At 44.5% G+C, this 20,833-nt stretch overlaps 1 protein-coding gene across 3 annotated transcripts in view; it reads right to left on the reverse strand.

The window, feature by feature from the left end:
* LZTR1 (leucine zipper like post translational regulator 1) overlaps positions 1–20,833 on the reverse strand; it is a 201,651-nt gene that overhangs the window by 118,353 nt on the left and 62,465 nt on the right. For all 3 annotated transcript variants that reach the window (XR_015300907.1, XM_086943316.1, XM_086943315.1), the window contains 3 exons: positions 5,219–5,311; positions 4,578–4,673; positions 3,865–4,051 (listed from right to left, as the gene is read on the reverse strand). Coding sequence is in view for 2 of the 3 variants with exons in the window: in XM_086943316.1 (XP_086799442.1) it covers positions 3,865–4,051; positions 4,578–4,673; positions 5,219–5,311 (376 nt within the window). In the remaining variant the exon portion in view is untranslated. The remainder of the gene's footprint in view (positions 1–3,864; positions 4,052–4,577; positions 4,674–5,218; positions 5,312–20,833) is intronic.

Consider the following 20,833-nt stretch of genomic DNA (forward strand, 5'->3'; position numbering starts at 1 on the left):
TCTGTGATCGTCGTCCAGTATGCGGAGTAGACGTCGTATATTAGTGGCCATATTTCGGGTTGGGATGAATCCCGCTTCATCATGATCGACCAACTGCTAAATACATGGGAGGAGCAGAGTCGCGAGAATCCTCCTCAATATTTTATAGTCTGATGTTAACATAGATAATGGGCGGTAAACCGATCTGGATAATAATTGCCACTCACGTGGAGGCCAGCAGCCACCACACCGTCTGCGCTTCCCTATATACCGCCAGGAGCCTAGGGGCCAACAAATCTATACAGCTTGAGTAAAACTCTATAGGTAGTCCATCCGTGCCCGGAATTTTGTTACACACCATCTGTTTAATTGCGCATCGTATTTCCCCCAAAGTTATCTCCTGACCTAATAAGTCCGCGGTAAGGTTATGTCTGACAAAAAATCCTCCATGGCGTCGACAGTAACTCGCAGCTTGCTCCTATATAATTTGTCATAATATTCTAGAAACATCCCTTTGATCCCCCGCTGGGTATACACCGCTGAGCCTACCGAAGAAGTCAACGCTAAAATAGACGTACCCCTAGGAGCTGGGTTGGCCAGCCAAGCCAGCAGTGTGATCGCTTTATCTCGTTGCACATGCGCCCGCGCTAGGTAAGCTCTGGGGTCAAAACAACATAGCCTCTCTACGTGGGCTGCCACCCCCTCGCTAGCCTTTGATACTTCCTCCTGCTCTCCCGGGTTCTTAGGGCGAGCCCTCTCCGCTGTTCTCAATCTGTGCACTGTTAATTCTGTGTCTTGTATTAGCGTCTTCCGTACTCCCGGCATTTTAGTAATACACAGTACCCGTACTACCACCTTAAAAGTGTCCCACTCTAGTGTTAGATTCGATGCCGTGCCTTCATTTTCAATGAAGTATTGCGCAATTCCCGCTTCAATTTCTGTGCGAAAGACTGGGTTTTCCTGCACTTCAGGTTGCAATCCCCATGTGGGTATCACAGGGCTCTTTTGGAACCATTGTATCATCAACAGTAACAGATTATGATCTGTAACGCAGCCGATCTCTCCTTTTCCGCCTGGGACCCCGTAGGTTTCTGAGTGCCTGAATGGCGCCTTCTAGAGTGCCGCGATCGGGGAGGGTGCAGCGCGTCCCAATTGGCCCCAGGTTGCAACCAGCCTCGCCCCTTCCCGCTATATAGGATTACGGCCAGTCCCATGCCTCCTCAGGGCTATTGTGGAAGAAAGTTTTACCGCCCATGGCCACCTTCAAGCATGCTGGAAACATCAATGAATACTGTATTCCTTCAGTGCGGATTGCCTTCTTGACTTCCAAGAATGAGGCTCGATGGCGCTGCACCTCGAACGTGTAATCAGGGAATAATGTCACGTTGTTATTTTCTACCTTAAAGGGGCCCATGGTGTGAGCCTTATTCAGAAGCAGGTCTCTGTCTTTGTAGTGGAGTAGGGGTGCCACCACTGGTCTGGGTGGCCTCCCGGGCGCCAGCAGTCGGGCCAACAGCCTATGCGCTTTCTCTCCAAAGTGTAGAAGGGGGTCAAAGATTCAGGGGTAACTGCAGTCCTTAGCCAGGTCTCTAGGTAGTCCACCATACTGGTCCCTCCACACCTTCAGGGAGACCTACCACCCGCACATTATTTCTCCTATTTCGCCCTTCAGCATCTTCAGCCCATCGTTCCAAGGCTTGTAAGCGACGATTAACATTCTGCATCTGAGCCTCGAGCACCCTCTGAGCGGGTTCCAGGACCTCAAACGTGGTTTCTGCTTGTTTCACACAATCTGCGAGTTTTGCATGATCCGCCCGGGGGAGGCCCAGACCTAGTGTCACCTGCACTATATCCTGCTGGGGGGCGTTTCTGGTGTCCGTTATGGCTTTGAGTATAACCTCCACCAATTGTTGCAGCATCCCCTCCGGTTGCTACTCTATCAAATCTTGCTTCCGTGGATCGGTCGCTTCTTCTGCCGGCTCCGGGGGCGCTCCCCCTGCTTGCCCCAGGAGCCCCTCCAACCTCGCCAGTGCCGCTCTCAGTATAAGTGCCTTTGGGGATCGTTTAGGAAGCGTTCTCGACTGAGGCGCCAGCAAGAAAGAGCGCCGATGGCCCCTCAATCTCACTGTTCGGCGTGTCCTTCAAAATGGCCGCCAGAGGCACTGGTCAATCCCCCAGCTAGTTCCTCAATCCTGGGCACCAGATGGGAAAGGCCCCAGCAAAGTCTTAGCGGGTCCTCATCCGCAATATTCGCTGCTAATCACCTCGCTGCCCATCCGCCTCCTCAGCACCTGCCACGACGTCCAGGTGCTCCCGGGGGCAGATCGGCTCCCTCAGTCCCCGCCACCCGTGTTCACCATGTCTGCTGTTCGTGGCTGTCCACCCCTGGACCGGCAACGCTGGACTCCCGCCGCTCTCTAGGGGGTCTTCCGCTCTAAAATTCCACCGTCCCAGCCCCGCTCACCACGTCAGCTAAGACTCTCAGCTGTTACTCTCGGCACCATCTTTGCTCTGCTCAAGCCGAGCTCAGCCGTCCGCTCAGCCCCGGCCCTCGGCGATGCCATTGCCTCGCCTAAGATTATCTATAGCAGCTCTCCGTACCATCGTTCTCGCTCCTGGGCAGCTTGAGGAGCATTACTGGCTCCCCAACCAGGATAAATGACGGGCTCGGCGCGGAGCTCTCAGCTCACACGAGCATCCACATCGGCACCGAAGCCATGGCCCCCTGAAACCTGCCTGATGAAAGTCAAGAAAGTGAGAGTGTTCAATGAAGGAGCTGAGGCAGTTTGCTACATGAGCCTCAAGGATTTTGCCAAAGTAGGGCAGCAAGGAGATGGGAGGATAGTTGCTGAGTACCAGAGGCTCAGAGTTAGGTTTCTTAAAAGCTTGTCTGTCAGTGTTATATGTTGATAAATTATGTGCTAGCTACATGTAATGAAAACTGGCAATGATCTGCAGGGTGGGCTTTAGTGAAAGTTACTGGAATGTGTAGCTAAGCAGAACGAAAATTTGCCATCTTGTGTTAACTGGATAAAACGGAAACTATCACTGAGAAAAGGTCATGTTTTTGGACATTTCTGCAAGTGAATAGCCAATATAGGATCTGCTGAATGAGAGGCCCTTTGGGAGCCAAGCTGTTATAAGTTTACCTATTGGACTGGTAAACAATGAGTGACTTTGGTATGAAGCTCTAGAAAACAAGTACCCCAAATATAACAGTGAAATACAGTTTTGAAAACAGTAATAAAATCTATTCACACAAACGTTTGTTGTCTTATGGACAGATAATTGAACTTTCATTTGAAATTAATAGAATCATGGCCTTTACCTAATTGCGATATGCAGAAAAGCAAATTGTTTTTCAAGAGAATCTCGTGTTGTGAATCCGTAAAACCCCGACACCCAAAAACAGTGATAGAAACAATATATGTCATAGCCCATGTTAATATTTTTGGAGAAACAAAACACATGAGTATTATTTAGGCATTAGAACCTGTCCGATCTAGTTAAAAAATAATAATGAGCTTAAAGGAACACATATATATGGTGTTTAAACATAGTAACTGATTTTGAATGGACCACTATCTGTTCTCCCTAGAAGGGTGACAATATGTTCCTCTATTCTGGGACTAACCAGCCAAAAGGCCTTTTACCCAATAAAATTCATCACTGAACGCATTAACTTATTGAGAGAATGCTCTGTAATAAGAGACTCTGTTAAAGAAGAAATTTAGCTGCAGGAAAGTCCCTCACGCTGTACACTTGCACCTCTGATTTGCCCAGGAGAGAAGCATGATTTCTCCTAAAGGTCTACAAATGCACAAACGCATCCGCTCTAGATGAAGCTGGACCAGCAGACTGTTTTAATAAAGTTGGAGCGCTCACCTTTGCGTGGGTATTTGATTTTGTCCGTGTACAGGAACTGCATAAGGACTTCAAATGGTTGCGCTTCTGCATCACGTATTACCACTTCGAGCATGGGTTGCACCCCGGAAATCTTAACATTACTTCCTGCTGACTCCTGCTTCTGAGACGGATTGAGGCTCTCGTCTTCCAACTCCTGTTTTAATTTCTAAATGGATAATTTTAGAAAAAGATCCAATCGTTCATTTCCTTGCCCACTTCTTGACATAAAAAAAACATTCCAGCATTACCGTTCAATGCATGCAATTAGGGCACATTTCTGAGAACAAAGGTAGGTCTTTGCAAAAAAAAAAAAAAAAAAAAAAAGCATAGCTCAATTTATGTGCTCACAACCTACAAGAAGCTAACAGGATAGTGTTCTACAGTCCAGCTGTAGGGGCATTCCTGCCCCACAATGGATATCAGAGCGCTTTACATGGACCACATCAAATGAGAAATGGGTGCCAGAAGCATCATGGAAAATAATAATTTGTGTAAATTAAGAAAAGAGGGTCAGGGAGAGAGAAGGTAGTTAAAAAAAGGGATGAGATTGGTACAAAAACATAGTTAATTAAGAAAGCATTTGATGAATTCAGTGAAGATTAAAGAAGGAGCAAAGTTGATAAACGCTCTACTCTGAAGCTTTCTTTTATATTTCATAGCACTTTATAAAGGCAAACACATGATACACTTACTTGCTTTAGTCTCTCCCTCGCCTGCATTATTTTTCTCCGGAGCCAGCTACATCGTGCTGTGACAAGGGCTATGTGTCCTTTAACCCGCTCTTCCTTCTGCAATTGAGAGACAGGGAGGAGAAATGGCCATATTTAAGAGGTTTACACTCCTGCGTTCTGCAGTGGGTACCACAATGGTGTTGGTGGAAGATAAAGGCGTGCAGTGCAGTGGGTAACTCTTTCTCAGCAAGTACTCTGAGCTATTGTATGCATCAAAGAGTACAAAGCCATTTTAAATTTTACAATAAAGATAAACAAATTCTAGGATGAGGTGCCTAGTCTTTGAGCATCATTATCAAACATTTTCTTGGGCAACGCTAAAATTTAGAAAATGACTTACTGAACAGTGCCTTCCTAGTAATGTCATTCCACGTAAACGTGCAAAGAGAATTTACTGGTAACGATGATCCTTGTGACTTAAAATACGTTGCTTCACAACCTGGTCTTCACTAGGATGTGAGAACTAAGTGTAGAAGCAACAAAATGTACAGACTTTAAATAACACAAGGTTCCATTTGCACATACCGGATACTTTGTAATCACAACACAATGACAAATCAGTCAGAAAACTTTGGACTAAACGTTAGTCGAAGTTCACTTACTTCGCCTAGAATAAACTCTAAATCACAGAACTGACGATTTTCCCATAGCCGTCCATAATCGTCATGTAAAGTGCATTTTGGGTAACAAGAAAACTGGAAGAAAATACAAATAAGAAAACAGTTATAAGTTGCGTTGTACAAGGAGAACCATTGTAAATCAGTATAGTATGTAGGAAATTCCACATCTTTGGGATAAAATGTGATTAAATAAAATGTGTGCTTTAACTGGTCAAAGTCAAGAATGAATATGATGAGTGTGAAGAAAAATAGATTTCTTAAATCTTGAAGATGGACCTTTCTTGAAAGTTTTCAGAATGGTGTAAAGCCTTGTCCATACCACAAGGTAATTTTAGAAATTATAGGTGGCATCTTCATAGCATGTAATTCTGTTGTAGTTGTGAACAAAGTAGATCTTGGAATTACACAGACTACAGATTTGCTTACTAACTGTAGCATTCTTTATGCATACAAATGCCAATAGCTGTTATGAAGAAAGCTTCCTTACTCGTCTCCAACCCCACCCTTCAGACCTATCCTTCCACTTCTTCCTCTCCTAGTTTAGTTTGTGCTTCTCTGCTGCTTTAGCTGGAGATACTCAGTTGTCGTACACTTAATAAGCTCTAGATTGACTAGGTCTCCTAGAAGGTCAGTGGGTTGAGCTTATTAACCATGTGAACCTGCAAACCAAAATGTTTCACACAACTTAACCAAAGCCCCATCAAGAGACAGGCGAGGCAGCATGCTGCAAAAGACTACTAATTAAAGCATGCTGTCACATGAAATTGGTTGCTTCAATTATTGTTGGTTCGCATTTTCAAAATTAGATTTTTCAAGCCAGGCTCACAAATTAAGAGTAGCACAAGGGAACATGGTAACTGTTTGTTTTTAAATTTGATTTTGTACTACATAAGCAGCAAAATGCTTTTTAGGGAGCAATTCTTAACTGTTGAACATGCACACATACTCACACATACATTATATGTCTTTAGCTGTTTCAACCACACACACTCCAAAGGTTTAAACCCAGAATTTACAAACATACTACAATACCTGCAACCTTTCAATAATTCAAGGAAATTGTACAAATTTTGTGAATTTACCTCAAGTTCCATACACAACATCAATACCACGAATTATGGATCATTACCAGATGGAAGCTTGGAAAATTAGTTCCTCACTCTAACGTCATTCTCACTGGTCAACTGCCTCTAGCCATGAGCCTTTAAAACGTAAAAAACTCAAATCATACTTGTTCATTTAAATCTCAGCTTTTGTACTGTAAACCAAACCTATACATCCTTTGCAACCCGTTATCCAATGTTAAAGTAATATTGCGAAGAACAGCGGTTTAAAAATAACTTCGCCCCAGAAAACAAAATGCGGTCATTCAATGAAAGCTGTATCCACACATCAATACTGTAGGGTTATCTTGATATGGTGAGAGTTAAAACGTATAAGTCGATTAATGACATTTTTCAATGATTTAAGAATGTGCAAGATCTAAATGCTTTTGAATTGTGCATGAACTTATGAACTTCAAGTGCGGTAAATGCACGCCTTTGATCAGTCCAATACTGGCTTTTGTCTAGGTCTTCTCAACCTACTGTACACCATCAATAGGTGCAAATTAAAAACATATCCAATTGTCAATGCTTGGATTTAAACTATTTTTATCATGCAAAGGTTTATCCTTTGACTAATTTATTTTCAAGTTCTGTTAAAAGGGCTGCACACTTTTAAATATCACACCTAACCTTATTCAACTAGGTTTAACATATTTTACTTTCTGGTGGAAGGGCCAGACTGTACAATAGTTATATACCATTTTTAGAGGTTTTTTTTATCACATCAACAACAAACTAAAAACTGCCATTACATACAATGGTATTTGGCTAGAGTCCTGTGCTACTCACCAAGCTCACTGTGTGTTCAGGGCCTGATTTTGTGAAAGCGGTCCCATGTGGCTCTATATTTCCTGGGGCGGTAATAATAGTAGGAGCACCTACTAGTACCATGTACTGTTCGCTGGGTTTTATTTAATCCCAAAACCCTATTCTTATATAAAAATAAACAAGGCTAGACAAATGTTCATACTGTCATTATATTCAGTTTGTTCAAAAAATTAATCAGTACAAGTCATATGGTAACATTCATAATGCAGAAACAATATTTCTGTGATTAGTAATGCATAGCATTAATTTCTCTTAATGATGCAAAAACATGATATATAATCTTTGAAAATTTCGAGAATGTAGTAGTACAGCTCTTCATCTGTATTTAGTGTGCGGCCCAACGCATTTCGGGACAAAAAGTCCCTTCCTCAGGGGCAAACCTATAATAAATATCCTGAAGTTACTCACAATGTCAAAATATTATTAGTGGAATCTATTAACTCAACAGCATATAGCAGAATATAAATTGTTGATAAAACACAAACCTTATACACCATAGGGTCAGAATAAATATAGAGCAGAGAGAACACCGAAAGAAGTGCTAGAATGAAAAGTAAATGGGATCATGTGAATTAGCAAACTGCTGAAATAAATCCGATACATGGAGTGTGTCATGTACTCGTGCTGAGAAAAGATCCCCATCACTCGTTATCTCAAATGAGGTGCAAAGGGGAAGATACAGGAAACACTCACCATGGCACGTAACGCAATCGGCATATAATGTGTTGCGCTTTCAAAATAGAAGCGGTATGACTGTAAACAAGAACAAGGTCCATGAAACTCAAAAGAACCCAGAAAGTGTGCCGGTATGCCAAGATGATGAGCGTTCATGAAGGCTTACCTAAATATCAACTGTATCTAGCATGCGTTGCGAGTAAAGGAAGGTACGGAGGATACAAACAATCAGGATCCTGATAATAAACCGAATTTCAGTATAAAAACATGGAGTTACACGTTGTAACGAGTGACATAAAATAGTAAAAAGGTCCTCAGATATTACAGTGAGAATGTATCAAGTTTGAGTATGATCTTCGAGGATTTAAGACTCGGAAAGCAATCTGCAGTTAGCGAGTACTGGTATGCAGAAGGACGACGTTTTGAAACCAGGGAATGGGGCGGAAGGTGACAATGTCACGTGGTACTTGTAAAAACAAACTATGGACACTTCGTAGTTCCATATGATATGTGGAAACTACTGGTACAAATGCAACGGAATAGCAACACACAAACCTCAAAATAAATGATGGAAAGATCAGAAAAACTGAGTGTAATCTGACAATTGGGAAAAAATGCTGATCATGAAATTGAATAACGGAAAACCCTAAGGGGGCGGAGGGTGACAATGTCACATGGAGCAAGTACAAAACAAACTGGCAGGCATTCCATGATTCAGAATAATCCTATTTTTATGTATAATTCTTGAATAAGGTTTTATGGATAGTGTCCCAACAGCCTGAATTACTGGGCATTAGTAGATAACGTTTGCTTAGCATCTATAGTTTATCTGACATATAATAGACACTGTGAAAGAATTTGAATTGGATTAACTGGAGGCGAGCAGAGATCATCAGTGTACAGGAGCCCATTTTGGCTTCCGTCCATTCAATTTCCGCAGGGATGCCAATTCTGACTCATAATGTCCTAATATATATCGTAGTTCTATATATATTTGTAGAACTGTGAGTTCTGAAGCTCAGAGTTTTCTTGCAATATTTCCAATGATATAATGTGATTGCTATTCCATATGTAAAGTAGCTTGGAGGTCTTGTTAAGATCCGATGTTCTAAAGCTCTCTAATGCCGCCTCCTGGGACTGCAATCTACCGCATACAAAGGGGGTTCATGAGTTAGCTTGCACAGTCTATCCTCCTATGGGCATTTTTCCAGTGTGTCAAACTCAAATTGGTAACAGAGTGGAGAACCGGTGGATTTGGAGGTCAATATAGGAGCCCTTCAACAGGTCACGTTCCAGATGTAAGGCCAAATTATCCGTTTTGTTAGGAGCCAAGTGTTAATCATTGAGAGGTAGGATTCGCAAATATAAAGCTGGAAGTTGCCCATGTCCAGTTCACCCAACCATCATATGGTAATTGGATACAAAGAAAATTCTTTGTGTGCTACCTCTTAAGGAGAATTCATGGGTGTATGTAGCATTTTCGTGAGCACAACCATTTTGAAGAGGTATACTCAACTCATCAATCATCAAGATTGTCCTGCTTACTATTCAGGAGGGGTGCCTTATTAAAGGTCTCAGATTAATACCACAAATGGTACCTACAGGGAAGTGTAGAACTTGACTTGCAAGGCAATAGTTTCTTAAGAAACCAGTCTTAAAAATAAGGTTTTCTTATACATTTAATGTATTTATTCTCATTTCAACACATTATTATTCCAAACAAAGTAATATCAAATACTAAACTGAGGTGCTCCTATTTGGTTATGCCTCAGTGAAGTAATGTGGTGAATAAATAGTGCACTATTGTTATATACAATACTATATACATGTGACTGACAGGGATAGTACAATGCTATTTAAGATATTCGTGTTAAGGGTGTTGCGCTCCACCATCAAATTAAAGACAGTCTACATTTGAAAAATTGTTGAAGTTTCGACCCACAATGCCAAATGAATCAGAAAGGGGTCATCATCAGGACAGAAGATTTGAAGGAGACACCAGTCTAATTGTGGAAACAGTCCCACAATCTTAGGGAATGTCTAACCCAATGGGTATATCATCAGGCTTAATCTTAAAAACGACAAGCTAAAGAGGTAAAGGTCTGGCTCAAAAGGTCTAGAAAAAGAAGTGAGTTGAGTTCATGTAGCGCTGGAATATTGATATATTGTCTTATTGAAAAATGCTGGTGTGATTCAGTTTTCTTTTATTATTAAAACCGCAACGTAATTTCTATTACTGTCGTCGATCCATTATGGCTGTCGGGGAAACAAGTGGCCCTCGAGCAGGTCAATCTGATATTTGGGTAAATTCCATCACAAGGATCGGTATTGTTATTCAGAGTGCACACCTTACAGGAATGATTCTGAAGCTGCTTCTCAGCCCTTATGTTTGTCTAATGCAAGTTAGGTAGGAGTTTTACTATTCCCAGGAGAAACATTGAGAAGTCATCATTCTAGAGACACAAGACATTCACTTGCACTATACCTCCGAACTTCCCCAGCTCAGGCATGTTCATAGCTCCAACGTGGGGTGATCTGCCAGACGTCTCTACAGAATCTCGATTTCTGTTAGCCAAGCCAAATCAAAAGAGTAGTGGAAAAAATAATCCAAGAGGGAAATGCAAGCATCACTGTTTCACATATTCCCATACGAGTAGGATATCAGATCTATGGCAGTAGGTGCCTGGGAACCTCCTGTGTCCAGGTTCTTGTCCATAATTGCAGGGAATTCTGTCCCTATGATCATCTTTACTCGAGGGTGTCAGCCTAGCAGGCCTATAATGACCTGGGTGTTTCAGAAAACAATGAAATGTAACATACACGCTAAGAAAGGTCCAATGCTTCCCTTCCAGTGTGCCTGTCAACACAACATATCTCACCCAAACCATTTGTCAACAATTTAGAGATTACAAGGGGAGATGACCCGAGTATGAGAACGACAACCCTTCCCCAGTAACCCTCAGTAAATCTGAAGTGCAATACACATGTGAACCTGTGCTGCCCCAGGAACGTTCAATTAGTACCTAACAAGTGAGTTTCTTGGAGCAATAAGAACAAGGAAGTTGCTTAGAAAACAATAGGATGGTTCCCTATAAAACCAGTCATTAAAGCGGATGACAATCCCGATTAGGATGCTATTGGTCACTGGCCATTTACATATTCCATGGATGCCTTACGTAATGACAACATAATTTGACACAGCCCTGTATACTATGACACTCTAAAGGACCAAGTAATAACAAACTACCTACCACCCACCCAATCAAGTCTTCCCCTCTCAAACATCTGCCCCACAAGCATTTGTTGCCCAATTTCTGCATCATTTTATCTTAGGAAAGAGTGTTAGCCCTATGAACAAAAAGACTAGAAGCAGGAAGCTCCAATGTGGCTTCTTCCACCCCTGCCAAAACCAACAGTAGTCACAACTGGCAAGCCCCCGGCTGCAAAGTAAAGCTTGTCAACATTATAACCATCAAGCAGTAAACCTTTGGAAACATTGAATGAAAGTAAAACCATACTCATCTTTTCCTAAACCCCAAAGGGAAGAGGAGAGAGAGTACACGTTCTGAATAAGCAGCTCAGTCACATGCATTTAGTGTTCCAGTCTAAATCTGCAGCAACTGATCCCAAGTCTTTGCTGACAAGTGGAACATTGTGAGGCACCACTGACTATCTGCCTCTCCCTTGTGGGAACTGGAAGACTGTATGTGATAAGGCTGCAGCCGCCGGTGAGCCGCTCAAGTCCTTTCTCCTTTCCACCTCGGCCTGTACTGTGGGGGGACTCAAATAAGTGTGCTTTGTTCTTGTGGATCGCCTTCAACTAGGCTGATGCAGAAGCATGTAGTTTATGGCTCTGAGCATTTGCTTTCCATCCTAGAAGGGTTTACAGTTCTGTTGCACCTTCCTCGTGTATCAGGGCAAGCTGAAACTCTCAGGGAGTTACAGAGCCCCTTAAGACAGGTTGTTCTTAAGAGGTTGTTCCTGTCCATGAAGTAGAGGATTCTTACAATAAGGTGCCTAGATGGGACTCTGGGTGGCAGTGTAGCACAGGAGTCCGATCATCTCTGCTTACATACTGGCCATACCTTTTGTTTTTGATAGGTAAGTTAGAAGGATGTACAGCTGGCTGCACAGATGAATTGTCTCTTGCTCTTTTTATGTTTGTTTACTAGCCATGACCTTCCAGAGTAGCATGTTCATGCTCAACAGTGCTTTTCTATTGTATTATTCTTTAAGGACATTGAAGCTGCTGAAACTGGTATATTGTGAGTAATTCTTGGCTCAATACGCACTCATGATAAAACACTGGCAAGCTTATGGATTCTTCACATAAGGGGCACCTATGGCAAATGCTGGTGCTAGCACCGGTAGTAATTCTTCCTGTACGGGAGAACAACTGTGGCATATGTGGGGTACAACCATGGCAGATTTTGGCACTGACATACCACAGGTAATCTTTGACATATAGGTCACCCATAGGATATAGATCCCGTTGATAGCAAAATTCTGCCACTGGCCGATTACATGTAATTCTTAGTATAAATGGGGGGTTTATCGGGGTGTGGTCTGGTGTCAGCCAAGATGGCGGCGTAATCTTCTCGCTCCGTCCCGGCTCTCGCCTTCACCCACAAGATCAGACATTGATCCAGCTGCTGGAAGGGAGAGATGACCGGCGTTATGTTCCTGTACTCATCCTGAGGTGGGGGAGGCATCTACGACCCCGGACGGTGCAGCGAGTCTTGAGTGGAGTCGCAAGGCTTTTCCGGCGGTTGCGGAGAGGCTCGGGATGGCAAGGGGCGAAGTCGCGCTTGAGCGCTAGCTGCCTGTGGAACGTTCGGCCCGGGATCTCTGCCATGCGAGATCCACTGCCTGAGGCCTGCAACCATTACACCGACCAAATCCCTGCTAATCGGAGTGCAGTACCTTAGTAAATACTGACTCCAGTTGCAGTGGCTATCCCCAATCCACGGGACTTCACAACTGCCAAGCGGCACACCGCGACGGAACATCCCGGAGTCTGTGCTGTCGGTGGGCTACTGGCATAGAGCTCCCCAGGGTCTGCCATCTGCCTAGGTGAGCAACCGGTGGCTCCTAAGCTACGCTGGTGTGGCCCGCATTTGTGGACAGAGCATTGGTGAACAGCGAGGGGGCCACCCTTCGTGATTCACCAGGACTGCGATGGCGTTTGAGAGGGCCTCCCTTCCCCCTGTTTCTCCTGACAACGTTGGGAGAGGATGGATCGGCATTCAGGGGGTGTAATCCGGGACTTCTACTACGGCAGCCTGAAAAGTGGGGCCGCAGGTGGCCAATACGTGTGGGGCGTGGCTCCCTGGAAAGTGTACTATTAGAGGTGGAGACCCCACGTCGTGCCGCTGCTGACTGCTGGTGCGTGCTGCTTTGTCTATGCCATGACAAATAATTGAGGTGAGGCCTGCCTAGCGGGAGAAACGGAGGGTCTACCCTTGACTTTCGAAGAGTCCTTGCCAGCCTTGTACATCGCAGGCGACAACGAGGCATCAGCGCTTGGGAGAAATAGTGATAATAACTGGGCTACAGTGTGTGGATGGTGATGGGTCCTGAGAGACAACGATCTGTCGGGTGTGCCGCCATGCGGCTCTTCCACCAGAGTGTCCCCTTTGCAAATCCCAGCGTGAGCATACTGTGGAGCCCACCTGCACCGCTGGCCAGTTGTGTGGAGTGTATCGATGCCAGATACACAGGAGTGATTGCGTCTGACAGACGGGCCTAAGACGCTTCGGGGTTGGCACGCAGCTGGCTGGTGTGGTGGGGAGGTCCTTGTTCCCTGATAGCGTGCAGTTGATCATGACCAAGCCGAAGCGGGCCCCTGCTGCTGTGCAGACGAATAAGTTGGACAAGTATGCTGTTCCACGCCAGCTAGCACATGAGGAAGGCGCAACTGGGGAAAAAATGGCTGGGGAAGAGACGTTTAGGAAAACAGGGGGAAGAGACGTCCCTTGGCTCAATTATGTCGGCAATTCAGTCATTGGGGGAAACCTTAGAGACCAAAATTGATAAGGTCACCATTGAAATTAACTTAATGAGGGCGGATATTCTGAAAACCTCGGTGAGAGTCACAGCGATGGAAGAAAATGCAGGGGAGCTCTAATCTGGGACGCGTAAGCTGGAGGAACGAGTACGGAAACTGGCGCATCAACACAAGCCAATGGCAGTGAGGCTGGATGACCAAGAAGGGAGGGCCCGCAGCAACAACATCAGGGTAGTGGGAGCGCCAGTGGAGGCGGAGGGCTCATCCATGGATCTTTTTATTGAAGATCTTATCCTGAACCACCTTAAGCCTAAGAGACTGTCTACCTTCTTCACTGTGGAGAGAGCGCACAGTGCCAGATCCGAAAGCCAAAAACCTGGGGCTCCTCCTCGGACGATCATTGTGCGCGTCCTCAATTTTAGAGACCAGGATGCCATTCTGCAGACGGCAAGAGTGTGTGGAGACCTACCCTTTGAGACTTGACAGCACGAGCGGCATATGTTCGATGGGATGAAATGAGCCCTTCGAGAGAAAGGGATAAAATATAGGAGTTTTTTCCCAGCCAAGCCTAAAGTCGTTGACAGTGACAAATTGTTGTTCTTCACATCACCTACGTAGGTTACACAATGGCTGGATGGGGGCTCCCATCGTTCGTCCAATCGTCGCACTGAAGGGGACTGGCGCAGAAGTCGCTTTCGCACTTTTGAATCTCCACCTAGACGCAGAGAAGAAGAAATGTCTGTATCCTGATCCAGGAGCTCCTGGTCTGGAAACCCTGTGAACGACGCTCGATCTCCGGGGTAGTAAGAGTCTGGACTCACTGTTGATTACAGTTGTATACCTTAAGGACCCTGGGTGCTTGTCCTTCATGCCTTCTATTGGATTTTATGATCCTGGGTGGCAGTAGACTGAGGCACGTCAGTATGGGACAATGTATTATATGTTCCAGCGACACGAGGTGTGGGTGGGTGGGGCAGGAGGCCCGGGAGGGGGTATTGTCTAGTGGGTGTCAGACAGCCCTACTTTACTTTACTGGTTACTGGGGCAACAGGTGCTCTGCTAGAGGGGATGCGGGTAGTTTCAGACCTACAGTGCAGGGTTGCAGGGTGGGGGACATTGTTAGGGGTGTTTCTATTTTGAGCATGGTTCACTGTTTGATTTCTGCTTCAGATGTAATGCTGTATTGTCTGTGTCAGATGACAATTTTCTACGGGGTAGGTCCTGCTGCGAGTAGGGGGGTCTCTCTTGCCTGGGTGGAGGGGAGGGTGTGTGTTACCTGACCACATGGCCACAAGACCTAACAAGACACTGACTATCCTCTCCTGGAACGGCAATGGCCTGGGGGACAAAATTAAATGTACAATGGTTCTTCAGTATTTTCGCAGGCACTCCCCAGATTTATTTGTCTTCCTCCAGGAGACGCACCTTCGGGGGAATAAGTACTTGACTCTTAATAGGCATGGTTACACACTCCAGGCCCACGCTGGCTTTACGTCAGGGTCCAGGGGCACGGCGATAATCAATAAAAATATGAGCTCTCTTGTGAAAGAGCGCACATGGTGCAACCAATTGGGTCGTTATGCGGCCCCGTCAGGAACTTGGGAGGGCCAGGTGGTGAATATATGTTCAGTGTACATTCCTCTGCGACAGCACAACATCACACTCCCTGCTCTAAGCCAGCTTCTGCTGGATTTCCCATCCGGAGTATTGCTCTTGGGGGGAGGGGGGACATGAATGATACTCTTGTACCTGAAATAGATAGGGAAAATCTCACCTCTGGGGTAAAGGGCCAGTCCACTGTCTTCCTTTAAATGGGCCATGGGACTAGTGGATCTCTGGAGAAGCCACAACCTCAGATCCTGACATTATACTAATATTTTGGCGGCCCATGGCAGCAGGCTCGATTGGATTATATTATTTTCACACACACTATCGCTGCGGGTCTCTTTCAGGGTGGGTGCCACAAGGCACAGGGTATCTCCGACCACTAACCGGTAGAGGTACAACTCCACGGGACAGTTTGTGATGGGTCTCTTCTGCCAAGGTTAGACCCCTTTATGTTTCGGGACCAGAAATTCCGGGAGCGTTTTGAGGTACGCACGGAGCTGTACTTTACTGAAAATGTTGGTTCCATTGGCACCGCCGGTGTCCTTTGAGGTTGTGAGGGATTTTGTGCAGGCATCGTGCGGTGCTCAACGCAAAGAAAACCATCGTCAGTGTGAGGAACTCGAACAGGAAATACTTGCCCTGGAGCTCAGCATAATTGAAGTGTGGGGAGTTTGGGGGGGCTTAAGCACTCCCTTAACATTAAAAAACGATCCCTACGAGATCTCCCGGAAGACCCGGCCCCGGAACATGGAATCGCCACACAGCGCAGAGTGTACGGTCTGGGCGACAAAGCCAATAAACTGATTGCTTGGCTGGAACGAAGGGAATGGAGTCATAATTGGGGGTTCGAGATTCGGTCTGAAGAGGGGACGCAGGGTGGCACGGGGGCTGCCTTAACGGAAGTTTTCACCAATTATTATGAAAATATTTACCAATCCCAATCTGCACAGGCGGAGCCAGAATGCACTGAATTTCTTAGTGACATTTTTCTTCCAACTCCAGGCTCGGAGGACCGGGAAGCGCTCGATTCTGATTTCCACCTGGAGGAAGTTGAGAATGCCATGAGAGACTTGCAATCGGCGGGCCTGAACGGGCTCCCCACAAAAATGTTTAAATGTGTGGCAGCAATTTGGCTCCATACATGCTCGACATGTTTCAGGAAGCATCCGAAGTGGGGCAACTTCTGGAGGATTTGAAAATGGCAATTATAGTCATTCTTCCGAAAAAAGAAAAGCCGCACGACCTCTGTAGCTCCTACAGACCCTTATCCCGCTTAGATTTCAAAGCTAAGGTCTTAGCCAAAATTATTGCGAAACGGTTGGGCCCAGTTTTTCAATCCTTATTCACCCGGATCAATCGGGCTTTATGCCTAATAGGAGCACAAGGTTAAAACGGAGACGTTTATATGGAGTCATGTACATGACTCAAAGGCAACCAGATGTCCTAGCCACCCTCCTCTCACTAGAAGCGTGGATGGTGTTCGACAGCATTGAATGGACGTACTTTTTTGTTGTTTTGGGAAAGGTGGGCACAGGCCCATGATTGCAACAATGGATCAGATTGTTATAAACTGCCCTGATGGTCAGAGTGCGAGTTAATGGGGTAATCTCCAGAGCCTTTGCATTGCACAGAGGGACACGTCAGGGGTGCCCATTGTCCCCAATGCTTCTTGCGCTGGCACTCGAGCCTTTGGCAGCATGGTTTAGACAGGAAGGGGATCGATCTAGGGGGAGGTTGGAAGAGCGTATTTCGCTTTAAGGGGATGATATCCTTTACGCACACCGACCTCGTCATAGCCATAGGATTTTTGAATGGGTAAAGGCTCCAGGCCCGGACATGATTCCGGGGGACTTATATAGATCGGAATTTGCTGTTTGGGTGCCCTAAATCAATTTATTAGCAAAACTATCCTCGATAGGACTGATTTACCAGATACCTGCTAATCTACAAAAAGGGAGGACCAGGGTGTCCCTGGGAATAATAGGCCTTAAAAACCTTCTTGAAAATGTTTCAGAAAAACTTTAAAAAGTAACTTCTGGACAAACTCCATGACTGGTAGATAGTGCCCAGAATGTATCCCCTTTTCAGGATGGCTCCCATGCCAAAACTAGCAGTATTGACCAAGTTTTTCATTTCTCACTTGTAACATGGAAATATATTACTCTGTAAAAAGACCATTTGTGCTTAGCCTTGGTTGATCAAAGGGCCGTCTTTGACTTGGTCCCTCCCCAAAAAATATGACAGGCCCTTGGTTTAATGGGAGTTTGATCGCATTTACTACATATTTTAATTAGACTACATCATTTCAACTATGCTCCGGTTAGAAGGGGCAAGATGAGCGAGGTAATTATCCCCATCCCAATTCATAGACGGGTCAGCTAGGTGTGCGTCCTGGCACCCACATTGTTTTTCCTCTATATCAACAGTGTTTGAACAATTGTGTTAACAACTCCCTTGAACTTAATGGAAAAAAAGATCCTTCACTCCTATTCACAGATGACACCCTTCTATTTTCCAGAATTCCCCTGTGTTGCAATCTCTTTTAAATAAGTTTGATGCATTCTGTAACCTTGGAGGGCTGTAAATTAACACAAAAAGACTATCTATATAGTATTCATACCTACAAAGGCCATAGGGGAAAACTGAGACTGGGAAATGTGGCTCTTGAAAATGTAAAAACCTTTGATTATCCATGAATTGGGGTGACCAGTTCAATATCATAGGGTCCTCAAATTTTAAAAAGTAGCCTTCTAGTCCAGCATAGAGCAGCAGCGATTTTGAAACTACACAGGGGCACACATACTAGACCTGTCTCATCTGCCCTCCAAGTGTACAAGATGAAGGCTCAATCTATGGCAATATATGTAGGGGAGACCTGGGTAAATGCTGATGTGGGTTATTTGTGCTCAAAGGAGATTAATTTAGTGAAATCATTATTAGCCTCCCCAGAGCTCACAAACTTTACCCCTGATATTTGCTATTGGGATGAAGACCATTAAACATTTTGCTGTCTAGAGGTCTTGTATCCTCTGGATATGGTTGTGGCTTCATCACAAGTTGGAATCGTACAAAAGAGAATTGGTCAAAGTATTGCACCTTAACATTAATCTAAAAATATTATGGTTCCAAAATGTAAAAGTCAGTTTTTTTTAGAATAGGAATGCAGTTGATGTGGCTTGATCCCTCGACCATCAAAAAGGTAAAACCCAATATCCTCGTACAGAGCTATTGGGGCTTTATTACGGCTCAGCAGTATCAATCAACCAAGAGAGGGAATCACATTGATCAGTTTTGGACCCATAACTCTATCCCTAAGTTTGAATGGTTTCTTGATGAGATTCAACCCCCATTTTCAAAAAGCCTTTAGGTTAAGTTCAGGCTTGGTATTCTACCTGTGAAAGCTTTCTCCTCCCCATGCATCATGCAAGGGCTGCGAGATATAGAGGGCCACAAAAAAATGGGACTTGGGATGATAGCATTCAAGGAGCTGCAAAAGCAGTCTGAACTGACAAGGAGTCAGCTTCTTTGATACCAACAAGTAACCCATTTGCAGCAAAGTCATGCAAACCTCTTGAGTGAGGCTCCAGATGAGTCACCACTAGGATCCCCATGGACTCAAAACATGCTGTGTCCCAGATTTACTCTGCATTCTGCACTTCTGCACAACAGCCTCCTCCCGCTGGATAGCCTTAGAGACAAATAAGAACGGTATCTCAGCAGACTGAAGGACGATGACTGGAGTGGGGCATACCAAGGAAGGGGGCCATGTGGGCAGGGTTCCAGCTAATTCAGCCTAAGCTTTTACATAGGGCGTACAGGACAATGACCTGGCTGTACTGTATGGGAAAGTCTGACAATTATTTCTGCCAAAAAGGCAGCCAGCAGCGGGGTATTCTGATCAACAAGCCTTGGGGGTGCCCCAAGTTCCACTGTTTTTGAGGGGGGTCATCGGATATCATCAGTTTTCGGCTTTACCATAAAACTTGCACATCAGCTGGTGGTCCAGGGCATTTGGGGAAACAAACATTGGATAGTTGCACACTTTTATTCTGTAATATCGCTATCATAGTTGACTGGTGAGATGTGATCAGATCCTGGGGGCGAGACAGGATCCCATCCCTGAGGGCCTGGGAAGCAAATAGATTGGTGCATGAAGGTTGCTAAATTGGTATACCAAGCACGGAGGTGCCAACAGAATTTTGAAAAGTTATGGGGCCCCATTAGGGACACAGGGGCCTTAGATCCTTGAGGACGGGACTGGGGTCTGGGTAATGTCCGGCAAGAGGTGAGGGAGGTCACCCTGAGAGAGGCAGGAAGTTGATGAATGTGTAACAAGGGCAGGGAAACCCCTGGGAGGCCAATTTGTTGGAGCTATAACTGGGGGCACTGTGATATTGCTGTGTCTGATCTTGTATTCCTCGGCCACCTGGATATAGGTAATAGTTGTTAAATGTTGTGCTATGTTTGGTATAGAAAATTCTATAAATAAAGTTAATTAAGAGTAAAAAAACTTTCTCCTCCAAATTGCATGCTCAAATCGAGTGATGTTGCTACTTGCAATTATTGTGCTCACACCATGGAGTCCATTGAACATTTAGTGTAATGTATTTATTTATACACAAAACACTTTTACAACTGTTCCCACGGTTGATGAATTGTTTGTGTGCACTGTGGTCTGGGGTAATCATAGATCATAGGAATCTTGAGGAACTGTGATATTTCGAGTGAGCCTTATCGGGAGGGACAATTAGACAATGGCATTTGTTATTACTGTGAAGATACATTTGTATCTGCTCTGAACCTTTTATGTATAATAAATTTTATTTTTTTGTGGGTTTTATGGGCTTGTGCCCTGAAAAAACGTTTTTTGATTAATAGAAGTTAGTGTGTTTTGGGGCTCAATTTCAACTTTTGAATACTTTCATGCAGAAGGTTTAATAAATTAATGAGTCAATATTTTCCAACCATTCAATGCATAATTCAACAGCATGAAGTCACAGGTCTATTTGAAATGTCACTGTCAATTATAAACAGACTTACTATTGAATCATTAAAACTGGGAAAATCCACTGCATTCTCTTGACTACATTATGTTAGTACCTACAGTATGACAAAAAATATGCTGTGCATCATCTACTTAAATGTGAAAACTTAAATCCTCATGCCTGCAACTAATCTTGGAGGGGCATAATATGAACAGATTTAATTGAGTGCCCTTGAGACCCTTGCTTTAAATTTCAGAGGCTCTTTACTAAGTATTTGGGATGGTTTAGATCATTCCTTGCAAATAGACATTAGAAATGAGGTTGAGTCTCTGTGCCTAGAAGGTGGTGATAATGAGCCAATCATGATTGGCTGTGAATTTTTTGTACT

This window comes from Lissotriton vulgaris, chromosome 11 (genome assembly GCF_964263255.1).
Source record: "Lissotriton vulgaris chromosome 11, aLisVul1.2, whole genome shotgun sequence".
In the NCBI taxonomy this organism is placed as follows: Eukaryota; Metazoa; Chordata; class Amphibia; order Caudata; family Salamandridae; genus Lissotriton; species Lissotriton vulgaris.